The following is a 17371-nucleotide window of genomic DNA, read 5'->3' on the forward strand; positions in this document are numbered from 1 at the left end:
GGGGGGGTGGCAGGGTATATCCAGGAGCCAAGTAAAATACTAGACTAAAATAAAAACAACTGACTCTATCAACTTAAATGTCAAAAAGTAAAATTCTTCTTCTTTTTTTTTTTGGTTTTTTTTTTTTTTTTTTTTTTTTTTTTTTTTTGAAGGGGGGAGTTGGGAAGATGTAGGATTTCATCGTGTAGTTCAGGCTGACCTTAAATTCATTATATACATTGACCAGGCTGGCCAAAACTTGTAGCAATCCTTGTGCCTTAGCCTCCCAAATGTAAATTTTGAAAGAACAAAAATTCACATCCTACAATAATCCTGAAGGAAAACCAGATTAAAGGTAGTAGGGTGTTTGTACATACAATATGTATAGATGTCTAAACCAACACTTTCAGGGGGAAAGGGAATCATATTTAATATTTATAGGCTATATCTACTTTATTTTAAATAAGATTAAGAAAGAATGAATGTCTAGGCATAGAGCCAGAGGTTGTAAGAGGAAACTAATACGAGAACTCTTTGCAGTGTAAAGAAATGCAAAAAATTCTTATGCCACAAATCTTTAATTTTACAAAAACCAAAAGTAATCCAACTACTGCCAATTTACAATGATTAAAAAAAATTCTGAACCTAATTTGTAAAGCTTCTATTATAACATTTTTAAATCCAGTTTAGACAGTGTACTGAGTCCAGTAAGATTTAAGCTTGGGGAGGGGGCGACACAAAATGATAGAATTTCACTTTTTCTTGGGAGATAATTTTGCTGAAACAGGATAAGATGTGTAGTTCCTTAGTGAGTTCTATCCTTTATTACCTCAATATGAAGCCAAATGTTTCCATTTTTAAACCTCTAGAATGTTATCCTGATATTTAAAATACCAATATTTAAGTTTTACATTAAAGGTATTATACTCTGAAAACAGGCCTGCTTTAATATAGTTCGAACAAACGGGGCTACTTACTGAGAGAAGACTTCTTTAGCAAAGGCTGGCTTCTTGTATTTAAAAAAAATCAGCAAAATGGTATTTTAAAAACCTTAATTTACAATACATTGTAAACTTCAGACAACAATTACCACTGTATCACAACCAGCATAGGTGAAAAAAAGGTTTTTTAGATGTTCATAAGACTTTGTATCTTCCTTTATTTGTTGGCTGGTATGAATTTTGCTATAATAAAAAAAAAGATACATGGTCAGAAAAAAAACATAAAATCAATTCTTTTATAAACTGATAAAATTATCAGTCAAAATAAAGATATTAACATTAGCACAAGGAAGCTTAAGGAACTTTCCAGTAACTAATCACTTACTTTCGTTCACTGACGTTACCTTACCTCTGTGTTTTCAATCACGGTACAGGCATTTGTTTTTTTTCCATCACTGCTTGATGAAATAGGCTTATGACCCTAATTTAAAGACTGCTTTTTCCTACTTTGTATATGCCCCCCCTTTTTTTTTAGTCATCCTCCCAAAATAATGTTCTGTAAGTGAAATTTTGAAAAAACTCTCAAAATCACATTCTTAAATAGAAACAATGATTTTTCCCCCCAGAGGACCCTCACTCAATGTACATGTTATACACAAAGTTTACATGTTTCAGTTAGCACTACAGATACAAGGAGAGCTGGGCCCTGTGGCACATGCCTGTAATCTCAGCACAAGGTAGGCTGAGGCAGGAGGATCACTAAAGAGTTTGAGGCCAGCTTGGGATACATAGTGAGTTCAAGGCCAGCCTGGACTAAATAGTGAGACTCTGTCTCAGATAACCAAAAAAGGGGTCAGGGAGATGGCTCAGTGGAATAAGCGCTTCCCTGGCAAGCGCAAGGGCCTGAGTTCAATCCCTGGTTCCACCAAAAACAAACAAACAAAATAAAACCAAATAACCAAAAAAAAAAAAAAGTACACAAGAATATGTCTGTGGCCTTGGGAAAGGTAGTCTACAAAGGACTGCTGTTTCCAAAACCTAATCAAGCCATTGCCTAAATTTAAAAACAAACACAAAACCAACCCTACCAATACCATGTGTCAATAAAGATGTGGAATAACTGGAATTTTCATATGCTGTGTGTGAAGAAGTGTAAATCAGTATAACTCCTTTGGAAAATATTTGCCAACACTCAAAAACACCTATTAAAACACCTTAATTGTATAACTAACAATTCTACTCCAAGTCACGTGTTCAAAAATAAAAGCATATTCACATGTACCAAAAAGGCATGAAAGACTATTTATAGACGTGTCAAAGAAAAAGAAGTGTCACTCATAGACACCACAAAACTAGAATAACTGCAAAGTCCATTATGTAAATTAACTATAGTATATGCACACATCTAAATGCTATAGAGTCACAAAAATGAATAAAGTGTTGCTGCTTCCAATAGCATGGACCTACCTCAAATAACACAGAGAATACAGAATACGATTACACTTACACGAAGTTCAAAAATAGCCAGAACAACCAAGCATGGTGGCGCACACCTATAATCCCAGTACTTGGAAGGCTGAGGCAAGAGGATCATTGTGAGTTCAAGGCCTGCCTGAACTGCATAATGAAACCCTGTCTCAAAGACCATAAAACTCCAAAAAGCCAAAATAATAGCTCAGGTTAGCCTTGAACTTAAGATCTTCCTGCCTCAGCTTCCCAAGTACTGAGATTACAGGCATACACCAACACATATGGCTTATCTGTATCTATGATTTAAAAAGTCATAAAATGGTTGTATTCTAGAAGGAGACAGTGACAAGGAGGCTCATGGGAAAGATTTCTAGATTCTAGCAATGTTTTCTATTTCTTGATTTGAGTAGCGATTGCACTGATATACTTACTGTGAAAATTCATTAAGCTTTATGTTCATGATTTGTATACTTGTATGTATTTATGTTATCAGTAAATAACATACTTATTAAAACAACTCTTTTAGGCTTTTACTTACCAGTCGAATCAATTCTTCTTTTATGAGCCTCGTGATTTCTGCCTTTGCTTTCTGCACAGCCAATTCATTGGCACCTGGTGATTTGAGTAGAAAATATATTCGTATTACTAGAATTACACTAGATGTTTACCATGTCATAGAGACCCAAGAGAAAAATATAGTATTGTAGGTGATTTTTAAGAACATTAACTTAACAAAAAAAAGGGCCTACAGACGAATGTCCATTTTGTATCTGTGTATTCAAAGTGGTTAGGATAGATACATTCTCTGAATGAATAGAGCGATTTGTTCTAATGGTGTTTGTAAATAGGCTATCATGTCCGCATCTTGTACAGCAATTAACCACTAGGAAGAATGTATGCAATGTGTGAACTATTGAAACTGTCCTACCAATTTGATTTGAAACTGTCTCATTGCTATTTACCAATAAAATTATGGGAAAAAAAAAAAGAACACTGTACTGTCTTCCAAGACAGCTGTTCAATGCTTGATAGATCACCCACCTTATATAATGGCTACTCATTATTCTGATTTTTGTTTGTTTTGTTCTGTTCTGTTTTGGAGACAGGGTTTTATTATTTACTTCAGGCTGGCTTCAAATTCTCAGTGATCTCCTGCCTGAGTCTCCCAAGTTCTAGGATTAAGAAGTGTGTGTCACCATGCCAGGATTCTGACTACTTTCAGAGTTTCAAAATATAACCACTAGAGGTCACATTACCTAGTGTTAAGAGTTCTGCTGGACCTTGGTCTTATCCATCCAGTAGAAAAGTATGAAGACGAAATATAGGAAGTAAAGCCATGCTGTTATGTTGAGCTGTGGGGGACTCAGGTCAATAATTTCTGACATTGCCAGTTAAACAGAAGACCCAATGCTATTATGGTCTACTAGACTCTTTTAGAATATTTTGCTGAGTTTACACACCTATAATATTCAATAACGGAACTTAGAAAAAATAGAGTATATAGATGAATGTCCATTTTGTATCTGTGTATTCAAAATGGTTAGGATAGATATATAGTTGCATTCTCTTAATGAATAGAATGATTTTTTCTAATGGTGTTTGTAAATAGGATCTCAAGTCTGCATCTTGTACAGCAATTAACCACTAAGAAGAATATATGCAGTGTGTTATTTGTTGAAACTGTACTTCCGATTTGATTTGAAACTGTCTCATTGCTGTTTATCAATAAAACTTTGGGGAAAAAAATGAAAAAAAAAAAAAAGAGTTCTGCTGGGCCTGGTGGTATAAGTTTGTGATCCCAACACTCATTTATTATGTTCTTTGAAATCTGTAAATACTCAAGGAAGACACCATTTGAATTAAATTTTATGGGTACTAAATGGAAGACTATCCAAGTTACAGGAGTTCAGATGACAGAATATTTTGCAAAATACAGCATAGGCAGAATGGTACAGAATTTCTTTCCTTTTGCAGACAGGGTCTCTCTCACTAGTTCAGGCTGGCCTCAAACTCACAGCAATCTCCCTTCCTCAGTCTCCCAACTGCTGGCATTATAGATATGCACCACTATGCCCAACTTATAATGGTACAGAATTAAGTACGCCTAATTACTGTGGCTGGAAAAAAGAATGTGTAACACAGTAAGACCGGATGCAGTAGTAGGCTGGAGACATTTATTCAGTTTTAGTCACTGAAATAGAAAGTACCCTAAACTGCAAGAGATTTACAACTTATTTTCTTTATAATCTTTTAGATGAATAGAAAAACAAACTTGCCAAGCTATTACGAACAGGATGAGTAGGAAGGTTCAGCAGACCTTTCTCTTTTCTGTTTTTTTTCTCAGTGTTAAATACTGAACTGAAGACTTTTCATATACTAGGCAAGTGATCTGCTAGGGAGCCACATCCCCAGACCTAGAGCTTTTTTTTTTTTTGAGGCAGGGTCTATGCTACATAGTGCACACTGGCCTTGACCTTATGGCAATTCTCCTGCTTCAGACTCCAGAATGCCAGGATTATAGGCATGTACCACCATGTCCAGCAAACAACTTTTTTTGGAAAAAAAAAAAAAAAAAAAAACAACCACATAGCACTTTATTATCAGTACGGTGATGAAGGACAGGTCTTCAAGGGGCTGGAGCGGGTCCTGCCAGCAGGGAGGCAGCCCCTACTTGCCACAGATGAGCAGGTTTTGCAGCACCACAATGACTGAGTCCCCGCGCAGGAACATCTTGGAGATGTAGCAGTCCTTGTTGACTGGCTTGGACTTCTTCTTGCCCTTACTGCTCTTGGGGACCTCAGTCCACATCTCCTTCACGTTCTCCAGCACTATGCTGAAGTGCCTGTCAAAGGCCTTCACCCGACCTAGGAGTTTCTTATTGTTGCAGCAGTTGATGAGCACCAAGGCATTGTTCTTGACTGACTGGGTCAGCACAGAGAATGAACCTGTGTTAAATTTCTCCTTCTCCTCCCACTTCTGCAGCTCCTCTGGGGTCACTCTTGAGCTTGTTGAGGAGGCTCATGGTGGTAGTTGCAACCTCTGGGTTATGCTCGTCTCCCCCAAACAACTTTTAAGTACAGTATCACTTCTGTTTTCCCTTCTATCCCAGGAACAGTAAATGCTTTTACAGTGTTATGTTTATACTAACTTGAAAGCACATTGTTGAGATGGTACAAAATGTTTCTGACTGCATCTGAATAGTGAGAAGGAACAAATTTAGATGGTAAGAGTTGACTAGCAAGTGAAGGATATTAGAAACAATAGAGATACGAATCCAAGAGGAAACACATGTGCTTTTAGTAATGAGAGTGAATGAAATTTAATTCTGAGATTACTACAGGTATGCTCAGGGGACATTCAGGTGGAAAAGTAAATGTGTCCAGTATTAATATGAAACAGCAGTTTAGAAGAGATGGAGACTCAGAGCCACCAAGGGTAGGGGAGTGGGATATGAAGCAGGCAGAAAGTCCAGCGCACACTCATAAGAGAAAGGGCCGATCAAAACCAGGGATACCAAAATAGCAAAGCATACACGAAGAGTTGAGCTGCAATGTAGAGAGCTACTTTTCATCATCCTATTTTTTTTTGTATTTAGGACAGGATGTACAGGGTGTACAGGGTCTCACTGTGTAGATCAGACTCATAGTGATTTTCCTGTTTATAGCCTCCCAAGTGCTGGGATTACAGGCAGGTGCCACCACATCCAGTCTCAATTGCTGTCTCAGCGAGCCCCAGGGGCAGAGCTGGCGCGGCAGGCCCAGGGATCGAACCCTGGCCCGTGTCTGCCTAAGCAGGCGCTTTAATCTGCTGAGCTATTTGGCTGGCCCTCATCCTATTTTTTTAAAATGAGGGAATGAACATTCATTTTCTTTTCTTTTTTTAATTTTATTTGTGTGTGTGTGTGTGTGTGTGTGTGTGTGTGTGTGTCCAGCTCAGCCCACCAGGGGGTGGGGCTGGCTGGCATGTGGTGCTAGGGGATTGAACTGCGGTCCCTGCATTTGCTAAGCTTGTTCTAAGTAGGTGCTTTAGACCACTGAGCCATCTCACCAGCCCTCATTTTCTTTTCTTTTCTTTATTTCCTTTTCTTTTCTTTCCTTCCTTCCTTTCCTTTATCTTATTGAGACAGGGTCTCCCTATGTAGTTCAGGCTGGCCTTGAGCTCACCTTTGTAGCCCAGGGTGGTGTTGAACTTGCAACAATCCTCCTGCCTCAGCCTCCCATGTGCTGGGATGGTAGGTAGGCACCACCACACCCAGCTTAAGAATTAAAAAAAAAAAAAAAAAAACTCCTTACTAGTAAGGACTACTCCTTCTGACTCTAGAGAGATGCAGTTTAACAAGAGGAAGGAAAAGGTCACAGGTACAACAGTGAAGTCACGTAATATTTCTTAGCTATCTTTTCCCACCACCACGAACCAGGAAAGGCATGCGGGGAAGGTGAGTACTGCAAGGGAAGAGTGCAGATATAGGTGACTGCAGAGCAGAAGCAAGTGACAAGCTGGACCAAAAATAACAACCAAAGTCAAATTTGGGAGGAAAATATGTTACTTGGTGCCTTATTTTCTTCATTGCAGAGACAAATACCTAATATTCAGAGTTAAAGGAGGAAAGGTTTATTTGGCTCAGTTTGTAGAACTTTCAGCCTATAATCGGCTGCCCCAAAGCAGGGTGGTATGGCAGATGGACAGTTTACAGTGGGCAGAAGGTAGAAAAACAAGGGTCAAACATAGCTCTCTTTATTTTTTATACCCTATCCAGGCTGCTTAGGGCAGAGAGCACTCTCACTCTTAATCCTAGTGTCTTCCATTTTAGCACTGCGCCATGAATTAATTTTAACATCTCACACTCTAGATCCAGCCACCTCTGTGAAAGCTCCAGCTATGACTACATGAGGCTTTGCAGGGACATCTAGACATAAGCCTAGGCAAGAGTGGACATGAAGCTTGCTGATTTTTTTTTTTTTTTTTTTTTAATGTATTTAGTAAAGAGTCTACAGGGTCTCACTACGTAGATCGGACTCATAGTGATTTTCCTGTTTTCAGCTTCCCAAGAACTGGGATAACAGCTGCATGCCACCACGCTCAGACTCAATCACTAGGCTCAGCGTGCCCGGGAGGTGGAGCCGGCATGGCAGGCCGGGGATCAAACCCTGGCCACTGCACTCTGTCTAAGCAGGCACTTTAGTCCGCTGAGCTATCTGGCCCGCCCTTGATTTTTTTTTTGAGACACTTTTGAGACAGGGCCTTATTACATAGTTTAGGCTGTTCCCAAGCTCACTATGTATCCCAGGCTGACCTCTAGTTTACAGTGATTTTCCTGCCTCAGCCATCTAATTGCTGGAATTACAGGTGTGAGCCATGACACCCAGCTGTTCTAGTATATATATATATTAATCTTTTATTTATTTGGTACAGGGTCTCATTATGTAGCTCAGACTTGCGGTGATCTTCCTGTCTCAACCTCCCCAGCAATGGGATTACAGGCACATGCCAACACAGACAATTTCAGTGGCCAGCATAACATGTGGTACTGGGGATTGTACCCAGGTCCCCTGCCCTTGCCAGGCAGGCGCTTAGACCACTGAGCTATCTCACCAGCCCCTATAGTTGATATTCTTGGGCAAAGTTTTTGTCATTTTTTTTTTCCTGTGCTTTTTTGGTACTTGGAATTGAAATCAAGACCTGATGCTTGTCAGGCAGATGCCATGCCACTGAGCTATACCCCTGTTCCTCTGTGCTTTTTTAAAAACTCATTCTCATCTAGATCCAAGTGAAAGAATAATTTTCCTATAGTAGTTAAAAGCTTGACCATTGGGACTGACTTATATAAATTCCTTAGTTAATGGGTCACACAGGTTTACAGGCTGCTATGAAAAGGGGCATTTCCTTGCATTGATCCTAAAATAACTCTGGCTGCTTTTAAGGGATTCTCCACTAGCGAACAGAGAAAGTCACAGAACAGACTATATAAACTACACAGGCTCACTTAGGCATGTAAGTCCCTCCTATTGTCCTTCCCTATACCTAGTGGGTGGGGCTGGGGAGATGGCTCAGTAGAATAAGTGCTTCCCCGGCAAGCACGAGGGTCTGAATTCAATCCCTGGTTCTGCCAAAAAATAATAAATTAATTAATAAATTAATTAAATAAATAAATATACCTAGTGGAAAGCCAAGAGCTGCTGAGGTACAGCCAGGAGGTGGTTGGGGGGCTTGGGAGATCATCCCTCCAATCACCAAACTGAAAACAGACACCAGGTTCTTTCCACACTAGTAACGTCAGTTTTTATTCTTAAGTGTTTACCTTCGTTTGGTTGGCGTTTTAAAAAATGTACCTTTGGATCTACAATCTGAGGTACAGGATCTCAGGATAAATCCTGAGGGGATTTCACTGACCTTATCAGACCCAAAAGCTACAACTCTTGTTGCATAGGTCTTGCTTTATCTTGGTCTTAACCATCCAGCACAAAAGTATAAAAACGAAATATAAGAAGTAAAGCCATGCTGTTATGTTGAGCTGTAGGGGACTCAGGTCAACAATTTTTGACACTGCCAGTGAAGCAGAAGACCCAATACTATTATGGGCTACTGGACTGTTTTAGAATATTTTGCTGAGTTAACACACTTATAATATTCAAATGATGGAACTTACCAAAAAAAGGGGATACAGATGAATGTCCATTTTGTATCTGTGTAGTCAAAATGGTTAGGATAAATATATAGTTACATTCTCTTAGTGAATAGAGGGATTTGTTCTAATAGTGTTTGTAAACAGGATATCATGTCTGCATCTTGTACAGCAAATAACCACTAGGAAGAGAGTATGCAATATGTTAATTATTGAAACTGTCCTACCAATTTGATTTGAAACTGTCTCATTGCTATTTGTTTCTCAATAAAATTATAGAAAAAAATAATCAAAAAAAAAAAATGTACCTTTGAAAAATTCTGGGGCCGGGGAGATGGCTCAGTGGAATAAGCGCTTCCCTGAGAAGTGCAAGGGCCTGAGTTCAATCCCCAATTCCACCCAAAAAAAAAAAAAAAAAAAAAAAAGGAGAAAAATTCTAGGGTCTTTATTTTAGATGATTTTAATCTAAATCTTCAGTTCTTATTCAGCATCATTATATCCCTACAATACCTTTTTTTGTTTTTGAGGGCTGGGGAGATGGCTCAGTAGAATAAGTGTTTGCCTGGCAAGCATAAAGGCCTGAGTTCAATCTCTAGTTCCGCCACAAAAAAAAAAAAAAAAAAAAGGTGAGAAAATTTGTTTTTGACAAAGTCACCTTTTCACTGGGAAAAGAAACTTATTTAGCTGAGTGTGGTGGCATATACCTATGATCTCACTAGTAGGGATGTTGAGGCAGGAGAATTACTACAATTTGAGGCCAGCCTGGGCCACACAGTGAGTTCAAGGCCAGCCCCAAATCCAGTTAAGACCCTTCTCAAAAGAGCAGACTCCTACCAGGTGAAGGACAAAGAAGCAGAAGCTGTGGACTGTGTACAGTAGGTATCTTACTTTGTTACTTAATGCTACAGATGTATTCTGAAGTCATATGTACCCTGAACTGTGATATATTAATTATACTAAAATATAACTACCTTTAATAAATGAATCATAGAAGAGCCTTTTTCAAAGTGACTAATCATGTCTTTGATTTATCTCTTTACTAATAAAGCAGGCACTTAAAACACAGATTTTGCTTAAATGATATTTATGCAGTTAAGCAGAGAACAAAAGCCTGCCTCCGTGTAAACCAGTTTTATCACTGGACTCCTTTACGGATCGGTGCATCTACATCTTTTATAGCCCAATGAACAAAGGAGCCAAGATGCTTGCAGGTCTAAATCCAGAAAAACATTAACTTAATGTTCTCTACTTGAAAATCCAGATGCTAGAAACCTCATTTGATTTACTGCTTAAGAAGCAGCATCACATTCCTTACAACACTTGCTGGCTGGAATACAAGTCAGTGGTACAGTGCTTGCCTAATATGCCTGAGACCCTGGGTTTGAGGCCTACAATCACCAAAAGGATAAAAAAAAACAAAAAAACAAAAACAAAAAAACCTACTGCTGGGTGTGTTGCTGCACTCCTATAATCCCAAGCCCTGGGAAGCTAAAGCAGGAGGACCACTGCAAGTTTGAGACCAGCCTGGACTACACAGTGAATTCAAAGACTGCCTGAACTGCACAACAAAATCCTAGGGAGGGATAGGGAGATAGCTTGGTGGCATAAGTACCTGCCTGGCAAGTACAAAGTCCCTGAGTTTGATTCCCCAGAAAACAAATGCTGCACCAGCTACCAAAACCAGGCATGGTAGCACATGGCTGTAATGCCAGCACTGGGGAGGTTGAGATAGGAGGATTACCATGAGTCTGAACTGCACAGTGGGACCCCATACAAAAAAAAAAAGCAAAAAAAAAAAAACAAAAAAAAACCCTGGGAAGAGGGGGAGGAGAAGAAGAGGGAGCAAGAGAGCAGGCGAGAGGGAAGGAGATAGAGGGAAGGAAGGGGAGGGAATAAACCCACATTCTAAGTCACCATCAGGTCAAATTTTTTTCAGGAATATACAAAAGGATGTCACTGTAAAACATGAAGCCAGGTACAGTGGTGCATGCCTGTAGTCCCAGCACTGGGGAGGGCAAGGCAGGAGCATTCCCCTGAATTTGAGGCCAGCCCAGGTACATAATGCATCTAGGTTAAGCCTGAACTACATAGCAAGACCCCTCAAAAAACAAACAAACAAACTTGACTTGAAATAGATGTCAGTTTATATTGTTATAAATATGAATTAAAAAATGCAGCTTGCCAAATCTGGATGGACTCACGTCCCTTGCATACCATTTAAAAGGATATACACAGCTGGGCTAGGGATGTAGCTCAGTGGTAGAGCACTTGTCTACAATTAGCATATATGAGAGCTTATACTTAATCCTCAGAAGATTTTAAAGAGAATATGTGACTTTCAAAAAAAGAATAGTTACTTACCTCATAGCAATGGTACAGTTTCAAAATAAATAAAAAGGCTACATCTGAATTTCACTCACAGCTCATTATTAATTCAAAAAGTCTAACAGTAAAAATGATGTTGAGAATGGCAAAGCAAAGAACTTCAAATCTGTGAAAATCAACTTTATCTGAATTCTAGAAACTAATACAAAATTTTGTAGCAAGCAGACAAATACTTAAAAAGCAACAACAAAAAAGCTAAATCTCAGTAAGAGGGCTTTTTAGTGTTTTAATTTACCCTAATCCCTGCTCTCCAACCCTTACCCATGTCCTATGCCAACCCACAACCCCGAAGAACATTATTTTCAAAGAAATGTAGCCATTTGTTTTGAATTGCCTGGTGGTTCCCTGAAAGACCAGTTTAATGGATTTTACTTTACCTAATTTGGAATTCTGGGAGGGCTAAGGTTACTGTGCAGGACTGGAGGCATTAGTCAAAATGCAAATGTATCAGCCATTACCTACTGGGACCACAGAAACAGCTGGAAGGTAATTCAAAAAAGACTGAGAGGACAGGCTGGGGAATAAAATGCTTTGGGGAATAAGGACTTTATAAAGTTCCCACACAAGCACAAGGTTCAATTCCTGGTACCAAAAATAAATAAAATCAAGCCCCCACAATTTGTGGAAATCTAAAAGCTATGTGCCCCAGAGCTGGGCAATGCTCAGAAAACATCAGATAAAGCCCTAAACTCTCATTTCTAGCTAACTTTCAGACTCAGTGTAAGCAGAAAGTAAAAAATGAAGCAGTTATAAACAGGGTGAGAGCTGAAAGGCTTGCCCCAATACACACAAAGATCCTACCTACAAAGACTGAGGCATGTCCCTCCCCCCAGGCATTTTAAGAAAACATCTGTCAATCACTACAAAAGTTCACTCCAAAAAGTCACTAAACTATGATAAAGAGCAGCAATAAAAAATAGGGAGAAGAATCTGCTTTCCAATTAACAAGAATATTCAAAAGTCTACTTTTCAACAACAACAAAAAAAGCATCTAAATTTTTTTTTTTTTTCTTTTTTTGCAAAACTGGGGATTGAACTCAGGCCCTTGCACTTGCCAGGCAAGTGCTTATTCTACTGAGCTAACTCCCTGGCCCTGCATCTAAAATTTTTTAAAAAGAAAAAAGTACAAGGTTGGGCATGGTGTCACATGCCTACAGTCCTAGCACTTGGGAAGATACAGGATCTCTGGGTTTCAGGCCAGCTTAGACTACATAGTAAGTTTCAGGCCAGCCTGAACTACATTGCTAGATCCTGTCTCCAAAAAAAAGTGGGGCAACTTGTCCTATAATGCATTCGAGCAACTCATCAGAAAGAAATCAAGATGGAAATTACCAACCACATGAATTCACTCATGAATGAAAAATGGCTGCAAACCAAGTATGATTACTTTTAGGTGACCATAATTGTGCATTTCGTATTCTGTTAAATGTATGAATGAACTTCACTGAGCGTAGTTTGAGGGTCAAAGTTTGCTTATGGATTAAGTGGACTAATCTAGTTGATCTACTATCTATCTAAGCTTTGGCTAGAACACCACATAATTTCATATAAGGTGTGATCAAACAATGAACAGTCAATGATTAAATTTTTTAAAAAGTTGTTACAGTAGAAGACACATTGCCATGTGTCGTCTTTACAATATTTTCCCTTACTTCAAACACACTTAGCCAATCATTCCCATTACTTCCTGAAGCAGTTCTATGTATTTGGTACAGGGTCTCACTACACAGCTCAGACTCATAGTGATCCTCCTATTTTTTAGCCTGCCTAGAGCTAGGATTACAGGCATGCACCATGCAGTACCAGGCGTCAAACCTGGGTCCTTGAGCATGCCAGGCAGGCGCTTAGACCACTGAGCTATCTCTCTGGCCCCTGAAGCCGTTCTGTAAGTTCTCTTTCATGAGAATCCTTTTACTATAGTGGCTGCCTTGATGTCTTGAAGTGATTCAAAACATCTATCTTTTATGGTTACTTGGACCTTGGGGAAGAGGCAGGAGTGGCATAGTGCCAGATCCAGTGGGTAAGAACACACCATACTGTTCACAGACCTTCTTTTCTGTTGGATGGCACTTAGCAGCAGCATTCACCGTATTTCTTATCACACCCTATAAAGACATTCACAAAAGATGCCTAGAACATGGTCAGAAAAGTGGCAAGGATGATAAGCTGGGTTTCAGGCCAGCTTAGACTACATAGTAAGTTTCAGGCCAGCCTGAACTACATTGCTAGATCCTGTCTCCAAAAAAAAGTGGGGCAACTTGTCCTATAATGCATTCGAGCAACTCATCAGAAAGAAATCAAGATGGAAATTACCAACCACATGAATTCACTCATGAATGAAAAATGGCTGCAAACCAAGTATGATTACTTTTAGGTGACCATAATTGTGCATTATGTGAGGGGAAGTATGCACTATGCACCGCCTCGCCCACTCTCAATTCCCATCTCAGTGCACCCCGGGGGCGGGGCCCACATGGCAGGCAATGTGACTTTTACTGTAATAAATTTTTATATTTAAACATTCACTGCATATTTTGATCACCTCTTGGAAACAGGTCAGTCCTTAAAATGTGTGCTCTTTTATACACAATTTATTTATTGTCTTTTTTTGAGACAGGTTCTCACTATGCAGTTCAGACTGGCCTTAAGTTCACTTTGTAGCCCAGGCTGGTCTCAAACTCACAAGCATCCTCCTGCCTCTGTCTCTCAAGTGCTGGAATTATAGGCATGTGCCACCACACCTGGCTTATATCTTTGTATGTTTAATGAACAGCTTCTACATCAAAACTTCAGATATATAGATATATAAAACTATTTTTTTCTGTTAGGTATCCCTTATTTTCAGTCTTTATTGACTGCATATCTTCCCTAGGTCTATTACAACTACTAACAATTTTGATTCAACGCAAGCTTCAAATAGAACCAAAAGTACATACTTTCAATTGCCAAGTAAATTTTCCGCTCTCCTTCCTTGGGTTCTTTGCCAGGAGGGAAGTAAGTTCCTCTGATTGTAATAGCAGCTTCGGAATATTCACTGATTCTCTGAAGAGCTTCCTTAGAAGTGACTTTCCACCTAGCAGTCTAATACAAAGGTGGGAGAAAAAAATTATTTTATAACAATGACTTTTAAAAAATCTAGCATGCTGACAAAAAGGTTAACATGATGAATATTAAAATCACAATACCTATAATTTCATTTAGATCCGAATGTACGTAGAACATATTCATAACAAATTAATTTCTATTCCTATCTTCCCTATGTAGATAAAAATGAAGTAGTGAATATTAATCTTAAAATATTCATGTTTTAAAGAAGGATTTTTAGCCAGGCATGGTAGTACATGCCTGTAATCCCAGCACTTAGTAGGCTGAGGTAGGAGGATTGCTGTGAGTGCAAGGCCAGCTTGAAAATGAGACCCTGTCTTAAGTAAAACATGAAAAACAAAAAAGGAAAAAATTAAGAAGGGACCAGGTATGATTGCTCATACCTATACAGCACTCAGGAGGTTGAGGCAAGTTTAAGTTCAGCCTGGTCTAGAAATATAAAGTAAGCTCAAAAACCAGCCTGAACTGTATGGTGAAACCCTGTCTCAAAAACAAATAAATTAATTTTTAAAAATAATAAAGAGGTAATTTTTCTTCTTAAAAACAAGAGTTCCTACTTTATAATATAAAAATAATTAAATCTGTTACTTGCCTGTGGGAAGTCATTAATCTCTAATTCTTCCTCGTATCTCTTAAAAGATTCATTTTGTCCACCATCCTGCCTCTCTTCTTCTTGTTTTTCTAAAGGCACATAATTGAGCTTGGCATTGATCTTTTCAGCTAGCTGCTCTGCAATGGTTTTTGCAGACACTGTGGGAGCCAGAATGGTGCCACCTCGGAGAATTGCATTGGTGGCCTGTTGCATCACATCCTGCAGTTGAAGAAGACGTACAGTCAAATCTCCAATGAGGACAGAGACAGGACCAGGGACCTTACCCAAATTGTTCTATGAAAAGTAACTCATTCTATGTAAATAAATAAGTAGCATCTTTCTACTGCAGTCCACCTATATGTGCAATTCAACAGTATATATTTATATGCTAACAGTTTAATGTATCTCCCTTACTTCTGGGAAAAATAACAAACATTCAATTAATTCTCTATTAATTTTGTAGTGGCTGGGGATTTAGCTCAGTGGTTCAGCACCTGTCTGGCAAGTATGAGGCTCTAAGTTTGATTCCCAGCACCAAAATAAATAAATTAATTTAATTTAAATAAATAAAATTTCTAATGGAATACAAATATGTCCTTGAAAGTTAGCTAAGTCTTAAAGTCAGACATCAGTATTTCTAAAATCATTTACATATCTTATGACTTGCAGGAGTTTCCCCTGGAACCTTTGTACCAACAACACTGGACATCTCCTTCTGCATGGCCCAACCCAACATTCAACAAGCTATAGCAAAAGACTTACTCTAAGTCTTCAAAATACTGTTGAAATTAAAAAGCCATTCTTTCAGAATGTTATGAAAATTTACTTAGCTAAAAGTTAACAAAAGGGGCTGGTGAGATGGCTCAGTGGTCTAAAGCACCTACTTAGAACAAGCTTTGCAAAGCACAGGGACCACGGTTCAATCCCCCAGCACCACATGCCAGCCAGCGCTGCCCCCTGGTGGGCTGAGCAGGCCACACACACACACACACACACACACACATAAATAAATAAAATTAAAAAAAAAATAAAAGTTAACAAAAAAGCTTCCAAGAAAAAGGTAACAAAAAATAACTAGAAAACATTTCTCCACCATTTAAGCATAGTAGTCCTATAAGTGCATGTTCGTACATTTTGGAAACTATCTGTATACCTACCAACCCACCCAATGAGTACAGATTAAGGAAGAAAAAAAAATTGTTCTTCAGATTTCAGTAGGAAATGGGAATACAGAATTGGCTGAGTATCTCTTTTCCAAAATGTTTATCGTAATCAGAAGTGTTTCACAGTTATGAATTTTAGAGTATTTGCTTAGGGTTTATCAGTTGGGTATTCCTAATTCAAAACACCAAATTTTACAAAACACAACACTTTTTGAGCATTATGTCAATGGTTAAAAAGTTTTGAATTCTGGAGCATTTTGAATTTTCAGATCAGGGATGCTTAACTAGTCTATAAAAATTATCTATGCCTAACATGTCTCAGGAGGAATGGTGTGACATGTACCACAGGCAGAGCTCCCATTCCAGCTCCTAAAATGTAATTGGAATTGTCTTAAGGGATCGCTGCAGAATAAGCATAAAGCCTTCAGTTAACCACATTAATGAAAATCACCCAATTGCAATTATCAAAGATTCTGATATTGAGAATGTTAAGCCTGTGAATGTACTGGATTTAAGAGAATAAACTACTTGTTAAAAAAAATTTTAAAGTTAAATTCTTACAAACTCAATTTCAGGGAAAAATTATTTACTTATACTTGACAAAAATCCTAAGAAGTATCTAAATCAAAACTACTGACTGAGACATGGAAAAAGTACTTAATACCTGAGACTCGATGCCCAAATTCTTTTGAGCATTAATCCTGAGAGCCAATCGCTTAGCAATTTCTAATTTTTCAGCATTTCCTGCAGTTGGGGCAGGAACACTAGATGTTCCAGGAGCAGCCATATCTTTTACTCTCTTCTTTGAATTAAACATGCTTTCAATTTGTTCATCAATCTTCACCCCGGAAAAAACAAGAAGGATTAGCAAAAGCTAGATTAGAAATACAAACTTTGTTATATTTATAGAAACAAGTAAAAATGTTTCCACCAAAAGGCTGGATCAATTTATATTTATGTAATTCAACACAGATTAACAGCAAAACACATCATCAGTTGTTAATGCAATATATTTCATCTGGAAAATCCACTATCTATGCTGAAAAGAAAATACAAAACTGAGCTATAATGCTATTACCAATCAGACAACTCAGATACATATATTCCAGTCTGA

The 17371-nt window shown here is 38.5% G+C and overlaps 1 protein-coding gene and 1 pseudogene across 2 annotated transcripts in view; both read right to left on the reverse strand.

Moving 5' to 3' along the window:
• Positions 1-133: 133 nt before the first annotated feature.
• The window catches only part of Ddx46 (DEAD-box helicase 46), a 78808-nt gene continuing 61570 nt past the window's right edge, over positions 134-17371 (reverse strand). For both annotated transcript variants that reach the window (XM_023716521.1, XM_023716520.1), the window contains exons 19-23: positions 16919-17095; positions 15095-15313; positions 14334-14478; positions 2929-3002; positions 134-1163 (exon numbers count right to left, since the gene is read on the reverse strand). In XM_023716521.1, coding sequence (XP_023572289.1) covers positions 1116-1163; positions 2929-3002; positions 14334-14478; positions 15095-15313; positions 16919-17095 — 663 coding nt within the window. In that variant the 3' untranslated portion in view covers positions 134-1115. The remainder of the gene's footprint in view (positions 1164-2928; positions 3003-14333; positions 14479-15094; positions 15314-16918; positions 17096-17371) is intronic.
• On the reverse strand, positions 5058-11378 carry LOC105742340 (annotated as a pseudogene).

This window comes from Octodon degus, unplaced genomic scaffold, assembly GCF_000260255.1.
Source record: "Octodon degus isolate 3935 unplaced genomic scaffold, OctDeg1.0 scaffold00048, whole genome shotgun sequence".
Lineage (NCBI taxonomy): Eukaryota > Metazoa > Chordata > Mammalia > Rodentia > Octodontidae > Octodon > Octodon degus.